Source organism: Notechis scutatus, chromosome 2, assembly GCF_049901735.1.
Source record: "Notechis scutatus isolate UNSWTSFEM ecotype Mainland chromosome 2, rNotScu1.2, whole genome shotgun sequence".
Taxonomy (NCBI): domain Eukaryota; kingdom Metazoa; phylum Chordata; class Lepidosauria; order Squamata; family Elapidae; genus Notechis; species Notechis scutatus.
This window is the reverse complement of record NC_142010.1, coordinates 117,385,958-117,401,951: the sequence shown is the minus strand read 5'-3', so window position 1 is coordinate 117,401,951 and position 15,994 is coordinate 117,385,958. Positions and strand designations below refer to the sequence as shown.

Here is a 15,994-nt window from a genome sequence, read left to right as displayed (position 1 = left end):
CTAACATATCTCCATTCCTCTGAAGATGCGTTCGAAAAAGCTTCCGTGTAAGATTTATATGTGCTCCTACACTGTCCCGAACATAAATCTTCCTGAGGTTCTCCCAGCAGTTTGCAGCATTTTCTTCTCCACGAATATGGACAAGCTGCTGATCACAGAAGTCAGTCCTATGATGCATAAAGCCTGCTCATTCTTCAGTTTAAAGTCTTGTAACTTTTCGTTATCATCATCATTAGCAGGATCCCATCTACTCACATCTGGTGGGTTTACTATAATGTCCCACAAACCTTCTCTGCGTAGAAGTAAACTACATTTCATTGACCATGAAACATAGTTTGTTCCATCCAGCCTGGATATCATGGACAGTTGTGACAAATTTACTTGTGCCATTACTCTTCAAATATTTTGACTATTTTAAACTAATTAAAACAGTTTGTTTTTACAGTAATGTGCAACTCACACCAACTCTCTCTGCTATATCCTGGTTAGTTAGACTATGCTGCTGGGCCCATAACCAATGTTAGGGTTTGTGGATTAACCCCTAGCAGAGTATTGCAGCAGTAGTCAAGCCAGGCAGCCAAAACGCGAGTGGAAGGGCCCCAGAGTATACACACACTGAACACAAACACTGTTTGTAGTTTAAATAGTTTTTAATCCAGTTAGAGTTTAAGCATTGTCATTCAGTCCATTAAGTCATTCACATTATTTCCATCCAGTAAGACTCACTAGTATAGTCCAAGTTAAGAGTTCTTGCAATATCTTTATCAGCCGATAAAGATATCTTCTCCTCCTCCGGTTTCACTCTCCAGAGAAACAAACGCTGGATATTCAGCAAACAGTAGCAAACAATAACAGTTCAGTCACAGGCACTCACAGTCAGTAATCACAGTTAGTCGCAGTAACACACAGTTACAGTCGCAGCAGCACACAGTTACAGCAAGTCACAGTAAGCTTTCCAGCTTCTAATGCTTCCTTATATTGTAACTTCTAACCGCACCCTTAATCGGCTAATTGCCTGCTGCATTGTGCTTAAAGTGATAAGCACTTAAACCATGATATCTAAGTTTTATATATTTATTCACCCAAACCATATTTGGTATCAATGTTATACCTAACAGTTCTTAATAATGAAAATAGTTCGCGCAACAGAGATGGTCACTCTGAAGTAGAACGTTCTGCCCCAATTTATGCATCCCCGTTGAAATATCTTACCTATATTTCAGAAGTAATTTTAACACCGCAGAACGGATTACAGGAGTTTTATCCACCACATCATCAAAAGGGGACAAAGATTTGGTATGTAAGCTTTCACGGCCTAAAGATATAATGCAAATCAGTCTGGAAAAACAGTACAATCCTTCCCTTTAGGTTAGAGCAATCTCAATAGATGTTATGATCATACCTCTCAAAATTGATTTTTGGACAAACATCAGATTCAATAGCTCTACAATCACAGATTTATCTGGGGGATTATTGCCTTTGAAACACATTGTAGAAACCAGGTCTATGAAAAAATTGTTGCATAATTTACGGAACTGGACGTTTTTCTTTATGGCAGTGCTGTGGAGAAAATAGTAAGTTATTATTTATCTAGTAAAGTACCAAGAAATGCAGAGCCAATGCAGCAATTGAAAGTCCTCAGAAAAACCTATCTGCTGGATAAGAAGAACAAGGCTTACCTGTGTTCCTCAGACACTGTGGGATTGTAATCATCTGGTAGACTGACCAAGCAAAGTGGACAGATCATCTGACCGGGCCCCAGCCACTGTTTGATACAACCATAACAATATGCATGATCACAAGGAAGGTTTACTGGATTTGTAGGATCGCCCAAACATATTGGGCATGAGTTTAAACCAAACCTGTGAAATCAAGAGGGAAACATGTAAGTAGCAATATGTATTTAATTACAGAGATCAAAATGAGGTAGTACCATAGATAATCACTGTTCTACCCTTCACATTTGTTTTTACTTATTTAGAGTATTTGTATGCTGCCTGTTCCTAACATGGTCCAGGGCTGGTTCCAGAAATACAATAAAAGCAGAAAAACTACAATTAAAATACCTTGCCAAATAAGTTTGCTTTAAGCCCTCCCTTCAAAAGTAGGGGTTTGCTTTAACCTCAGGGCCAATGCCTTCCCTCATACAACTTCTCTCATAGGAAAGATAGAGTTAATCACAGCTGTCTTAATGAATCTATGCAAAAATTCACCAATAGCGTTTCAGAAATGACCTGAAAGTGTGGGGCACACTCTGCCAAGAGTAAGCAATCCTCAACTAACTTGTCATAAACCAAGATCATTATGATCCCCTTTTATTGGAACCACAAAGCCACCAACAACTAGAAAAATTCTTTCAGCATGGAAGTTATGCCAGACCTTTGGGAGGTTCCACTACATTGTGATTTATTTACAATTTCTGGACCACCTTTAAGGAAAGCCACAGATAAAGCACACTATAATAATTTGATTTTGAAGTTACCAACATATGAGTTACCATAAATTGGTTTTTTCCCCTCCACGTGATGCAACTGAATTATAGGCAAAGTTCAAAAAAGTCCTCCTTGTCACTTATGCTTCATGGCTGTTTAAGAGTAGGAATCCCAAATTATAAAGCTGATTTTAAGAAGCCTGCAAGCACATTAAGAAGAAACATTTCCCCTGAACCCTGAAATCTAGCCCTGAGAATCAGCAGGCATGGTTTTATTCAGTATACCGAAGGTTAAAATAATTTAAAGTTCTGTCTCTTTTGCTAGTGATTCCCTAACATCTTTATTGATACCAATTAACTTAGATTTACTTTCTAGGCAAGAATTTTATTTCAAATATATGTGGCCCTTTTCTCTACTATTCACATATGAACAACTTGTAAATGTTCCCATTGAAAGCCAGTCCAATGTATTATAGTCTGGTTGTTTAAATTAGTTTGGGGAGAAAACAGTTCTTCTTTAATTTTATTCAGATTTGTGTGTTATGTGACAGTGAGATAATAAGCATCGAAAAAAAGGACTAACACATTGATAAATATTGAAATAGATTTGATGTTGTTGCATATTCTGAACCTATGTCTGTGACCTTGTGTAAGCATTTCTTCCGTTGCTCTTTTTCCACCTGCACAGGGAAGGAGGAGATAGCATAGAAGATGATAACACAAATCTATAAAGGCAGAAAGGAGACATTCGTTTATAAGGGCTCTTTACCTATGCTACCTCTACCTACAAAGATAGTTTAATGAGCCAGGTTGAGTTACTATACGTCTTGACCTTTTTGTTAAATGCCAGGTTGAGTTCCAACAGAAAAGAAAATCATTTGTGATATTTTTTGAAGACTTCCTTACAATACGGATCATTCCATTCCTAAAGCATTACCTGCAAAATGATTGACTGGCTTCTCCCTTGCACTGACATAGCATTCTCATCACTGCAGTGAATGTTGTCCCTTTTTTGAGGTCAGAATCCCATTGAAAACACTGGGAGAGGAGAGTGGGGAGAAAAATGCCATCGGTAAAATTTCTAAAACATGTTCTCTCATTTACCGTTTTAAAAAATATTTAAAATGCTTAAATATCAAACCTTTTAAAAACACAATTTTAATTTTAAATTAATAAGGAGAAATAAAACACAAGGATGGAAGATCAAAAATAACTGATTGCAGAAACAAGTTTTCAAATTGAGAAAAAAGCAGAATACCTGCATATTAAAATGACTTATGAATTGTACATTATTTCAAAATAATTATGTTAAGATGTGGAAAGGTAAAGATCAATGTACTATTATCTAGAAGGAACTTTTCTAACAACATCTGTTCTGAAAAATGATTTACCTCTTAAGCAATGATAAAAAATGCATCTAAATTTTCATGGCCAAATAAAATAAACCAAGGGCTAAATATAACATTCTTCACGATCCAAAGGAAAGAGGATTAAGATTATTGATTTTTAAATTTTGCAGCCTGTTGTTTGGTTTAGATGAAAAAGTGGGTATTGTTGAAAAATAAAAGAATGTTAGAATTAGAGTAATATAATCAGAGGTTCAATTGGCATGGCTTTTAAGCTTTTACTTTAAGTTAAAGTAAATGTAGATTATAAAAATCATTATGTGAAAAATGCCACATTAAACATATGGAATAAATACAAGCCCAGGCTGTGCCTGAAAATACCTTTTTGGTCTCAGCAAAGGAAACATTTTACAAAATAGAATAAATGGTTAAGTATCAAGATCTATTAATATATAGGAACTTGGAGAATTCAAGATAAAAGCAAGAGAACAACTGACCACAGAGGGATATAGACAATTGTGTCAGTATATTCATGAACTGGAATAGAGCTTGATAACAAGGTCAGCCAATGAATACGCTTAACAACTGAATCAGCCAATACTTTGTAAACTGAAATTAGAAGTAACCTAGGATGGAAACTGAAACTAAAAGTAGCCTTGGCATGGCAGCTATATTAAGCTCTGCAACTCTGCAGCTATGTTGAGCTCTGAAGTCTATTGAAGATGAAATTAACTTGCTTGCTGAAGACTGGAGTTCTGCTCTGAATTTGCAACATGTTTCTTTTTTTTTTTTTTTAACAAATTTTATTCAGTTTTTCACATTCAAAACAAAAATCTCTTTTTGGTGGACAACATATTTCCAGGTCATCACCTTTACATACAAATATGACAGCAATTATACATTCATATATGCATACTTAATTCTATTATTATCTTTTCCATTCCAAATTTTCAGTAAGGAGAGAAACAAACACATTAATTCTAGCCTCTTTCATTAATCTCAATCGAAACATCTTTTTGTTTCATTTCAATTATTTCAAATATAATCCTTTAATATTTATTTTAAAAATAAACAATGTGTTTGCATAATAATAATAATAATAATAATAATAATAATAATAATAATGTTACCAATGTCTCTCCTTGCTTTTAATAGTCTATATTAACTTATTAATTTAGTTGGTTCTTTAGTCTGTCATATTTCCTTTCCATTACCCATGCTTTTTATAAATTCTAGATTAATACAAATTTTAACACTAAAGAAAAAAAACAAGTATAGGTTTCCCCCCTTTTACTGCTTTGAGTGTGACTTTTATTCCCTTATCTTGATTCCCAATAAACCATTATTTTTAAGAAGTTACAATAATAATCATTACATCTTTTCATTTGGATTCCGCAGCATATTTTCCCCCCTTAATTTTTAATAAAAGTTATCAATATCTATATTACTCTATTTTCTAAATATTTTTAATTGCAGAAATATTATTACCCCTTGTCACCCTGCAGAATCCCCTTTTTAATTCATCAACCATTATCTCTGAAAAAACAATTTCTTTTCAATGTTTTACTATTTCCGTATTTCTTTATTTCATGCACCTGCTTCTTACTACTTCTCCTCCCCCTCTTTTCCCCGTATCTTTTCTCATTCCAGTTTATATCCCTCTCTTTCTTAATATCTTCCTTTCCCCTTTTCTGCTGGGTCTTTCTGCCTTTCCCGACTTCACAGGTATTCCCCCTTTTGATTGCCTTCTTAAATCTCAACTTTTTTTTTTTTGAAACAAATTTTATTGATTTTAAAGACAAACAAACCATCGTTAACCTTTAAATACATAAAACCTCTCCATTATTAACTTTACAAGTCAAATAATATTATTTTATACAACATAATTCTGTTTTTCACCATTTCAATATCATCTTCATTCCTCTCTGTCTTGTTTAACATTATTCTCATCCAACATTCCTCCGAGGTTTTATTAATTCTCAAAGAAAACATAGACACACAAAACACAAAAATATAAAACTTCTTTTAAGAAAGTAGTTTGGCCCCAGATTACCTCTCTTTGTATGGACTTCAATTAAATTCGTGCTCATCTTATATACCATTACCTATCTTATTTACCATTCTATATCTTCTATATAACTTCTCCCCGCTTTTCACTCTTCTTATTTCTATTTTATTTAATTCATTTTAATTTAAATCATTATATTTATATTTTTTGTCCATTCTTTCCAAATTATCCATTTATCTCATTCCCTACAGCAAGTAAAAAAAAAAGAATTTCTCCTGAAATCACTGATCAAGGTATGATGCCTTTCTATCCTCCCCTAAAAATATTTAAAATAACACCTAATACCCAATCTGATTCTGCTTAGTACATTCAACCTACTAACCTCTAAAGAGAAAATAATAAGTCCATAATAATTAATATAATTAAATAATAAATCTAAATTTTAAATCTTATAACATTCCAATTGTCTATTTCAAGAAACAAGTGCTACAATAATGAGTTTATAATAAGATCAAAACAACAGTAAATTAAACTTTTTAATTAAACTCAATATTTTAAACATTCCTTTTAATCTTTTATTAAATTTTAAAATCTATCATTACTAAACATTTCAATATTTTAATCTTTTGTTAATTCTTATAACATTCTAGTTTTCTATTTCTAATACAAATACTACAATACCATCTTATGTACCTTGCAGAATCTTCTTTTTTAAAGAAATTATACATTACCCTTTATCCCTAAACAAAATTCCTTTTTTCCCATCTTGTTTTATACCTTTGTGGCTTTTCCCTCCCTTTTCCCTTCCTTTCTTATCCCACCTAACCTTTTTCCTCCCCCTTTAGCTTCCCCTCTCTGTTGTATTCCTTTCTCCTTTTGCTCAGTAACATTAACATTGAATTGATTTTGCATCTTATTTTTTCCTTTCTTAAGTATTTTTTTAAGTCTTAAGTCCTTCATTTTCCTTCCTTTCTTTCTCCTTTCTCTCTTAACTAATTTTTTAGATTCATTGAAGATGGCGTCTTCTTCTTCTTCTTCTCCTTCCATTTCCTCCATCTGTTGTTGTATTTGATAATTAACAATCACCATTTCTAAAAAGAGGAAAGCTTCTTTCACAGCGTCCTTTCTTTCTTCATATTCTCTAAGTTCATCAACAGATAAAGCCATTCTTTATTCTTCTTCTTAAAGCAACCAAAATGTTTCAAAAGTTAGAGCAATTCCCCAAAGTTCCAGAGAGAGTCAATCAGTCCAAACAATACACAAAGTTCTCACTTTCTCTTCCTGGGGAGGTATCAAAGGGAAAGGAAAAAACCTCCAATCTATACTTTAAAGCCTTATTGCAATTAATTTCTGGTCTCAAGATCTTCAAGGCATCTCCTCCAACAAAATCTTTATATATATATATATATATATATATATATATATATATATATATATATATATATATATATATATGTCACTCTTCTGGTCTCAAGATCTTGAGATCTTGAAGATCTTGAGACCAGAAGAGGACTATATATATATATATATATATATATATATATATATATATATATATATATATATATATATATATATATAAAGATTTTGTTGGAGGAGATGCTGAAGATCTTGAGACCAGAAGAGGACTATATATATATATATATATATATATATATATATATATATATATATATATATATATATATATATATATATATATATATATATATATATATATATATATTCCTCTTCTGGTCTCAAGATCTTCAAGGCATCTCCTCCAACAAAATCTTTTATATATATATATATATATATATATATATATATATATATATATATATATATATATATATATATATATATATATATATATATATATATATATATATAGTCCTCTTCCTTCCCACTTATAACAAGAAGCCAAGTTTTTACCTTTTATAAAAAAACAACAGGTTTCTCAATGGCCATTTGTTGATTCCATAAGGAAGGAGAGTGAACTTTCCCTTTCAGCACTCAATTTTGCCGCTTGTAATCCTCCTCTGGAAATGAAGTGTTGTTCAGAAAACCATAGTTCTCAGGATTAAACGCCTCTTAAAATCCTGGGTCAGCCAAAAAAACTTTCTCTTGACAACTTTCTCCTCTCTTCCTCCTGCTCAGTCTTACCCAGCTGCTGTCTTCTTTGAGGCGGCCATTACAGACCGCCGCTCGACCGTCTTGGGAGAAGGGGGTTTTGCCGGCTGGGAAGGGGGTCTGCAACACCCCCAAACCCCTCACCAGCTCCCCCTTATCTTCGGCTGCCTCTTCGTGGCAGCCTTAGCCTCCAGATCCGTGGATCGGAGGCACCAAAGCGGCTAGCGCGGCAGGGATCGCGCAAGATTGCAAATCCCTGCCGATAGCGAAGCCGACAAACCGGAAGTCCTCTTAAATCTCAACTTTTTAGCCTTCCTTCTTTCCCCACTTCTTTGTAGTGTTCTTTGTGTTAATTGTCTATTTAAAATGTCTTCTCCTTGAGTCGACTCATCCTCCTCTGAAGCTCTTTCTTCTTGTTCTTCAATCGCCATTTCCATTTTTTCGCCTCTTTCCTGTAGTAATTCTCTCATATTTTTAAGTTCCATTTTTAATTCCTGAAGAGATATCATCATTACACACTCTTGTATTTTATGATCGTTAAAGTCCACAAAAAAACCACTTTTACTTTCCTTCTTTCTTCTTTCAATTTTCTAAATTTCTCAATTATTCCAGCCCAGGGTCTATACCAAAAACATCAATCAATCCCACAGTCAGTCTTTCCTTGCTTTTTTCTTTATTCTGGTTCTGATTTCACTTTCTAAGATTCTTACTTTGTTTCAATATTTCTTTAGTGTTATATCCACACAAGTTCATTCAGAAACAGGATGCTTTCCCTTTTGTTTGAGCTCAAGTTTTTATCAAAAGGCGGCACTCTCCATTATACAAAGTCTTCACCTCTTTCCCCTATTTTTTTGTTTAGGGTTTTTCGAACCTCAATATTCCAGCACAGTCCAGTCTCCAATTTGTAAACTTTATTATTATTATTTTTTGACAATCTTAAGTCCAGCTTTATTTTATGCCTGTTTATTGCCAAAAAAATTTAGTCCGATTTAGTTAAATCTTTAGTTCCAGCTTCTTCCTTTCCTGGTTCGAAGCCCCGCTTAGCTGACAAAAATATTTTCTTATTTTTTTTCCTGTCCCTTTGTAATTTCGCCGCTCACTTTTCTTTTCTTAAAAATTCCATGTTACCTTAATCCCAGGGTACTTTTGTTTAGTTGTATTGCCCAGTTGTCCCGGTTCAGATGTTATCCACCTTTCTTCTCTCCTGCATAAAGCTTAATCAAGCTGAGTCCTCCTCTTCGGGGTGGCCATTTTAAACCACCGCTGCAGTCGTCTTCGGGGGGAAAAAGACCAAGCCCAGGAGGGGAGATGCGGCTCCCCTCAACCTGGCTTGCGGCTTCCCCTTACTTCGCCGCCCCTCCAAGTCAGCTTCAGACCCTAATCATAATGATCGGGGCTCTCCAATGAAAGAGCATGGACTATAGCCGCAGAAAGTCGCGATCTACGGTCCATCAGCGAGGCGGCTCCGCCTTCAGCCAATAGGATAGTTTGTAAACTGAAACTAGAAGTAGCCTAGGCTGGAAACTAAAACTAAAAGTAGCCTAGACATGGTAGCTGTATTAAGCTCTGCAACTCTGCAGCTATGTTGAGCTCTGAAGTCTATTGAAGATGAAACTAACTTGCTTGCTGAAGACTGGAGTTCTGCTCTGAATTTGCAACATGTTTCTGTTTGAGTTTGCTTCATGTTGGAGAAATCTACAACTGGTTTGTAAAATCTTATTATGTTTATAAAGATGTTAAATGAAGCATCAGCCATCTGTGTTTATTTTTCTGGCGCTGAATTATCACTGCAAAACTCTCAATAATCCAGGTAATACTGTATGTTAGAAAATAACATCGCAGATCGTTTTACAAAAGCCCAAGGCTCTATAAAGCATAAGGCTTGCTGTGAGGATTATGGACTTAGAATGTAAGGTTGTATATATTGTCCTACCCAAAGGGGAGGGAATGTAAGTCACCTAACAGTTGGGTTGGAAAATATATAAACCAGGATAGACATTTTAATACTGTCTCTTTGAGGGAATGCTAAAATTGTAATTGGGTGTGGTTCCTCAAATGACCATAAGATGGAGCCAGAAACCTGGGTTGTTCTGTTCTGTTGTTGCTGAGAGTGTTGCTGTTCCTACATTGACTGTTGCTGATCATCGTTAGTCTTGGATTTGATGTAAGTCTGTTATTGAACTGTTATTGGATACTGGACTTTGTTATTGGATTATCCCTGGACTGAAAACTGACTGTTTTTAACTGTGAAGGACTTGGACTGTTTTGTTGAACTTTGCTTAACCGTTTTACTGGAAGTAAATTAAGCCTACATTTTAATTAAACCTACATTTTACTATACAGTGTGGCTGTGTGCTCGTTGTGTGTTATTCTTCACTACTCTCACTACGTCTCCCTGTGTGAGCTCATTCTCCTAACGGGGAATTACCTTAACACACTGGCCACACCCTCCCTGACTCCGCAAAGGCAAAAAAACATCAAAACATTGTGATACATCACAATACGTCATGTGACGCAATCAATTTTGACACCCTTGACCTAAACATTTAAATAGTGAAGTCTATACACCCTTTCCTCATTTAGCAACCACAGTTCAGCCCTTAAGTTGGAAACAAAATGGTCATTAAGAGAACATACGAAAGAAAGAAATAGAAAAGACACTGTAAAAGAGCACTGGTTGCTGCCCTCTGTTTTAGATAAAGTTCTCTCATACATTGTCCTGTGCCTGACCCATTATTTTGTTCGTTTTCCCTTTTTTTGCCTCCTCGCAGGACAGAGGTTACATAAACAAGGTATCTCTTGCTGAGTTGTTTTTCTCAAAAATTTTCCCTAAAAAGTGCTAACCACAAGTTAACAAGCCCAGGTCTTAATTAAGCTGACTGGAACCCTCCCATCAGATAACTCTGCTGCCTGAAACTGACCAGATCTTAATCAGTTTCACATGAAGGCTTTCGTTGCCAGTCATAAGAAATTTGGTCATAAATGCATGGGTCAGAAAATGATTGTTTAATTAATAAGGAGTGCTTATATTGTTGAAAACCACCTAAATAATAAATGAATGCTTAAAGTGATATTTCCAATCAGGTGAGACTACCATTCTTACATTTTTAAGTTGAATGAGATACTTCTTCACCAGGTCCTTCAGTTCTGGAATCAGCATTTCTGCTCCAAGCAGCACATGTTCCACAAAGAGGGACATTGAGAAAATTCTATTCCATTGGCTCCTATTGGGAAAAAAAGCCTAATTTATTAAAAAGAAAAAAAAGCATACTATCCAAAAGCCAAACTGAAAAACAATGGACTCTGTATAATAAAAAGATCAGTCTTTTACGAAAGCAGATAAACCTATGAAGTCACTTGCAAACACCACTGCAAGTAGAATAAAAAAGTTAATTTGGAAATTAACAATTGACCCAGATCATCTTGAAACTGGGGTTAAGATGGGATCAAGTGCAGCAGGACAGAGGAACACATGTTTTGCAGAATGAACATTGGCTTACCTGAATGTTCGTTTTCTTCTGTGGCGTAGAGAGTCCAGATAGATTGGGTTAGGTCAGATCCTGCTCTAGTGGACTGAGTCTGCATTCAAACATGGCCACACCTCAGCTTTCAACGAAGCACTTGGCAGACTGGACATGATTTGATAGTTGCGAGATAAAAAAGAACATACATTATTGCTCCCCTCAACCCAGACCAGACGAACCAGGGTGGGGTTGGACTCTCTACACCACAGAAGAAAACGAACATTCAGGTAAGCCAATGTTCATTTTCCTATCTGTGGCTCCGAGAGTCCAGATAGATTGGGACATACCAAAGCTGGCCTGTCCCTGGGAGGGCATGAGTCTGGTCCTACTCCCATTGGTGTTCAAGCACGCTCTGCAGAACCCTCCTGCCAAAAGCTGCATCAACTGATGCAAAGGCATCCAAGCGGTAATGCCGAATGAAGGGTAATGGTGAAGACCATGTAGCCACTCCACAAATCTCTTCAATGGGTGCTTGAGTCGCCCATGCTGCAGTTGTTGCCGCACTTCTAGTCGAGTGAGTCGTCACCCCCTCGAGGCACCGGAAGAGACCTGCTCTGATAAGCCTTAGCAATGCAAGCCCTAATCCATCTGCCCATTGTTGATGGAGACACTTTCAACCCCATTGTACCGGCTGGAAAGACACAAAAAGTCCCTCTGACTTTCGGATAGAATGTGTCCTTCAGATGTATATCTTTAAGGTTCAAAAGGTTCAGTCATTAAGACCTTTAACACCTTAGGAAGATCCCAAGTGGGAAATCTGTGAACCACAGGAGGTCAAAGTTTGGTGGCCCCTTTTAAAAACCTCCAGATGGTTTGGTTCTGAGACAAGGACCCCTTCCTGTGTAAGAACAATACTGAAGAAAGGGCGGCCACCTGTTTGTGTAGTGTTGGCTGAGAGCCTTTTGTCAAGACCTCTTGTAAAAAATCCAGAATGTTGGCTACTGAAGCCGAAGTGGGGGAAATCCTATTCTTGATGCCCCACTGGCAGAAGACCTTCCATGTGGCCTGATAGATGCAGTTGGTAGAAGGCCTAGCCGCTAGAATGGTACGGATGGCCCGATCCGATATATTCCCCTCAGAGTGCTCCACTCAACCTCCAAGTGGTCAGATGAAACCACGGAAGCTCTGGGTGGGTTATTTCTCCTTGGTATAGAGACACCTTGTGAAGAAGGATCCTCCATGGTTGGATGGTCGAGATTCACCAGATCCACAAACCAGAGGCTTCTGGGCCAGTAAGGAGCCAGAAATACGACCTCCTCCTCCTTCAGTATCTTTCTGACTACCACTGGCAGCAGCGGAAGAGAAGGGAAGGCATACAGGAGACCCTAAGGCCACCTGCTCCTGAGGGCATTGGTCCCTTCTGCCCCCTGGGTTGTGAACCTGGTGAAAAACCTGGGGAGTTTGGTATTGGTTGGAGATGCAAACATGTCCATCACTGGAAGTCCGAACCGTTGGGACAGCTCCTGAAATAAAAGAGGGGGAATACTCCACTCTGAGGAGTCAATCCTGGCCCTGCTAAACCAGTCTGCTTGCACATTTTCCACCCCAGAGATGTGTTCTGCCCTGATTGACAGGAGATTCCTCTCCGCCCAAAGGCCCAAACATTCAGCCTCTAACATTAAAGCCTTAGATCTGGTGCCACCCTGCCTGTTGATGTGGGCCTTGGTGGCTACATTATCTGTTAAAATTAGGACATGTGTGTGATCCCATCGAACCACTGTCAATTCTAACCAGTTAATGTTCTTTCCCCTCACCAAAACAGACCATTGGCCTTGGGCCAACTGTGACTGTAAATGTGGCCCCCAGGCGGAGAGGCTGGCATTAGTAGTGATTACTATATGGGACAGCTGTCTGAATAATTGACCGAAATTCAAAGCCTGAGAAAACCACCATGATAAGGACTGCTTGACAGACCCGGGGACTGTGACCTTGAGAGATGAATGACTTCTACCCACCTTTTGGTGGGGCAACAGAAATCACTGAAGCTTTCTGGAGGGTAGTCTAGCCCAGGGGTCGCCAACCTTTTGGACCTCAGGGACCACCAAACTCATAATTTTTGATCCCAGGGACCACTAACCGATTCTGTGGGTGTGGCCTAATTTGTGGGTGTGGCTTGGTGGTCATGTGACTGGCTGGGCATGGCTTGTATGTAAATATTATAAATATTTATATAAATATTGAATTTTTTTATAAAAAAGAGCAACTTTTACCCAAAATCAGGCATAGCAGGCAGGCAGATTGAGTTGCTCACAGAATCACAGATCCATTCAGAGATCTATCTATCTGCCATTGGCTAGCTCAGTCTGTCACATAAAATTTGCTTGCAATCAAACTCACAAAATTAACTCACAACACATCATGTATGTAGATATTGATTTTTTAATAAAAATAAGAGCAATTTCTACCCAAAATCAGGCAAAGCAGGCAGATTGAGTTGCTCAGAATCATTCAGTGATCTATCTATCTGCCATTGGCTAGCTCAGTCTCTCAAATTTGCTTGCCGTGAGTCTGCACTGAATTTGCTTGCAAGCAAACCTTCAGTCCTAAGGGAGGTTCGGCAGAGCCGAAGATCTAAAGATTAGCTAGAAAGCAAGAAATCCAACCATTTCCTGCTTCCTAGCTAATCTAAATCTCCCTGCACAGCAGAACAGAAGATGGTTGGAAAAAGGAAAAATAGCAATTTTAGCAGGCAAGTTTGCCGGGTAAGGAGTGAGTGGGTAGGGAGCGTTCCTGCGAGCCATGTGGACGGCGCAGCCTTGTGTTTCTGCGCTGCCTGGATTAATTGCTTTGGGGTGATGCTTTGGGCGTGAGATTTCTCTGCGGCCCACCAAAATTTTCTCAAGGCCCACCAGTGGGCCACAGCCCACCAGTTGGCGACTGCTGGTCTAGCCCAAGGCACGATGAAGATGCAAGAAATCATCTTCCCTAAATTTGAGAGAGAAGTGCCAAGGGGGACTTATCCGCTCTCACAACCTCCCCACCATGCTTTGTAAACTGTCTTTGCGTTCCTGTGAAAGGAATACCTTACAAGACACTGTAAATCTTAGCTCCAAGATGCAATAAACATGTAGATGGTGAGAAACAATTTTTCTTGTTGTTAATTGAAAAGCCATGGTCTTGTAATAGGGACAATGTCACTTGGAGATCCTTTAAGGCCCAGTCATGTGAGGATGACTGCATCAAAATGTCATCAATGTCAGAGTATATTCATGAACTGGAATAGAGCTTGGTAATAAGGTCAGCCAATGAGGATAGTTTGGAAACTGAAATTAGAAGTAGCCTAGGCTGGAAACTGAAACTAAAAGTAGCCTTGCTGTGGTTCTATATTAAGCTCGGCAACTCTGCAGCTATGTTAAGCTCTGCAGCTATGTTGAGCTCTGAGCCTGTCTATTGAAGATGAAACTAACTTGCTTGCTTGCTGAAGACTGGAGCTCTGCTCTGTACTTGAAATATGTTTCTGCTTGAGTTTGCTCCATGTTGGAGAAATCTACAACTGGTTTGTAAAATCTACTTATGTTTATAAAGATGTTAAATGAAGCATCAGCCATCTGTGTTTATTTTTCTGGCGCTGAATTATCACTGCAAAACTCTCAATAATCCAGGTAATACTGTACCTTACTGGGATGGTTCTCAAGCGAGCTGCCAAGGCAGCAAAGACCTTAGTAAACACCCTGGGTGCAGAGGATAAACCAAAAGGCATAGCCCTATATTGGAAGTGTTTTCCCTCGTAGCTGAAGCGTAAATATTCCCTGTATGTATGACAAATTCTGATGTATAGATAAGCCTCTGTTAAATCAATTGAGGTGAGGAAGTCACCCTCCCTGACGCCCTGTAAAATAGACTGCAGAGAATGCATCCGGAAACGCTTGTACAACAAAAAATTATTGAGCCTTTTAAAATCCAGACTGGCTCTCCACCCCCCAGAAATCTTGGGAACAACAAACAACCAGGAGTAGAATCCCTTGCCCTGTTGATCAACTGGAACTGACTGGATGGCTCTAATATCCAGTAGGTGTTGGATGGCCTGTTGCATTAGTTTCCTACGGGAAGCCTCCTTGGAAATGGGGCAAGGCACATAAAATCTGGGAGGTTGTGACCTAAATTCTAGGAAAAGGCCATGTCTGATGGTCTTTAAGACCCAAGTGTTGGATGTGGTAGCCTCCCATCGGGCCGCAAAATTGGATAACCTACGCCCAATGGGAGAATTACTGCTGCATTTAGCGGGAACGCCAGAAAAAGCAACCTTCTCCCCCACGAAAGGGCCACTTGCCTAAAAATTGGGGCCTATCTCTGGCTGCTCTTTCCTGGAGGCATTCCTGGCGGTTGAAAGACTGCCTCTGAGGCCCCTGAGCCCCGCTGCTGCCCTCAGCTCTGAAAGATGACCTGCAAGTGTATGGTACCACTCTGTAACTGGAACACCTTGCCAGAAAAGGAAGGTATTTCTTTTTATCCCTGGTCTCCAAGAGATGGGGATCTATTCTAAGACCTCCCCAAACAATTTATCCCCCTTGATGGGGGCAGATGCTACCTTCCATTTCTGCTGTCATTGGCTTGCCAGTTTTTAAGCCAGATC

General features: G+C 38.1%; 1 protein-coding gene across 1 annotated transcript in view; it reads right to left on the bottom strand.

Annotated features, from left to right (window-relative positions):
- RNF213 (ring finger protein 213) overlaps window positions 1–15,994 on the bottom strand; it is a 125,092-nt gene that overhangs the window by 30,371 nt on the left and 78,727 nt on the right. The window contains exons 42-46 of the mRNA XM_087955966.1: window positions 11,001–11,121; window positions 3,369–3,469; window positions 1,680–1,862; window positions 1,403–1,560; window positions 1,213–1,315 (exon numbers count right to left, since the gene is read on the bottom strand). Coding sequence (XP_087812092.1) covers window positions 1,213–1,315; window positions 1,403–1,560; window positions 1,680–1,862; window positions 3,369–3,469; window positions 11,001–11,121 — 666 coding nt within the window. The remainder of the gene's footprint in view (window positions 1–1,212; window positions 1,316–1,402; window positions 1,561–1,679; window positions 1,863–3,368; window positions 3,470–11,000; window positions 11,122–15,994) is intronic.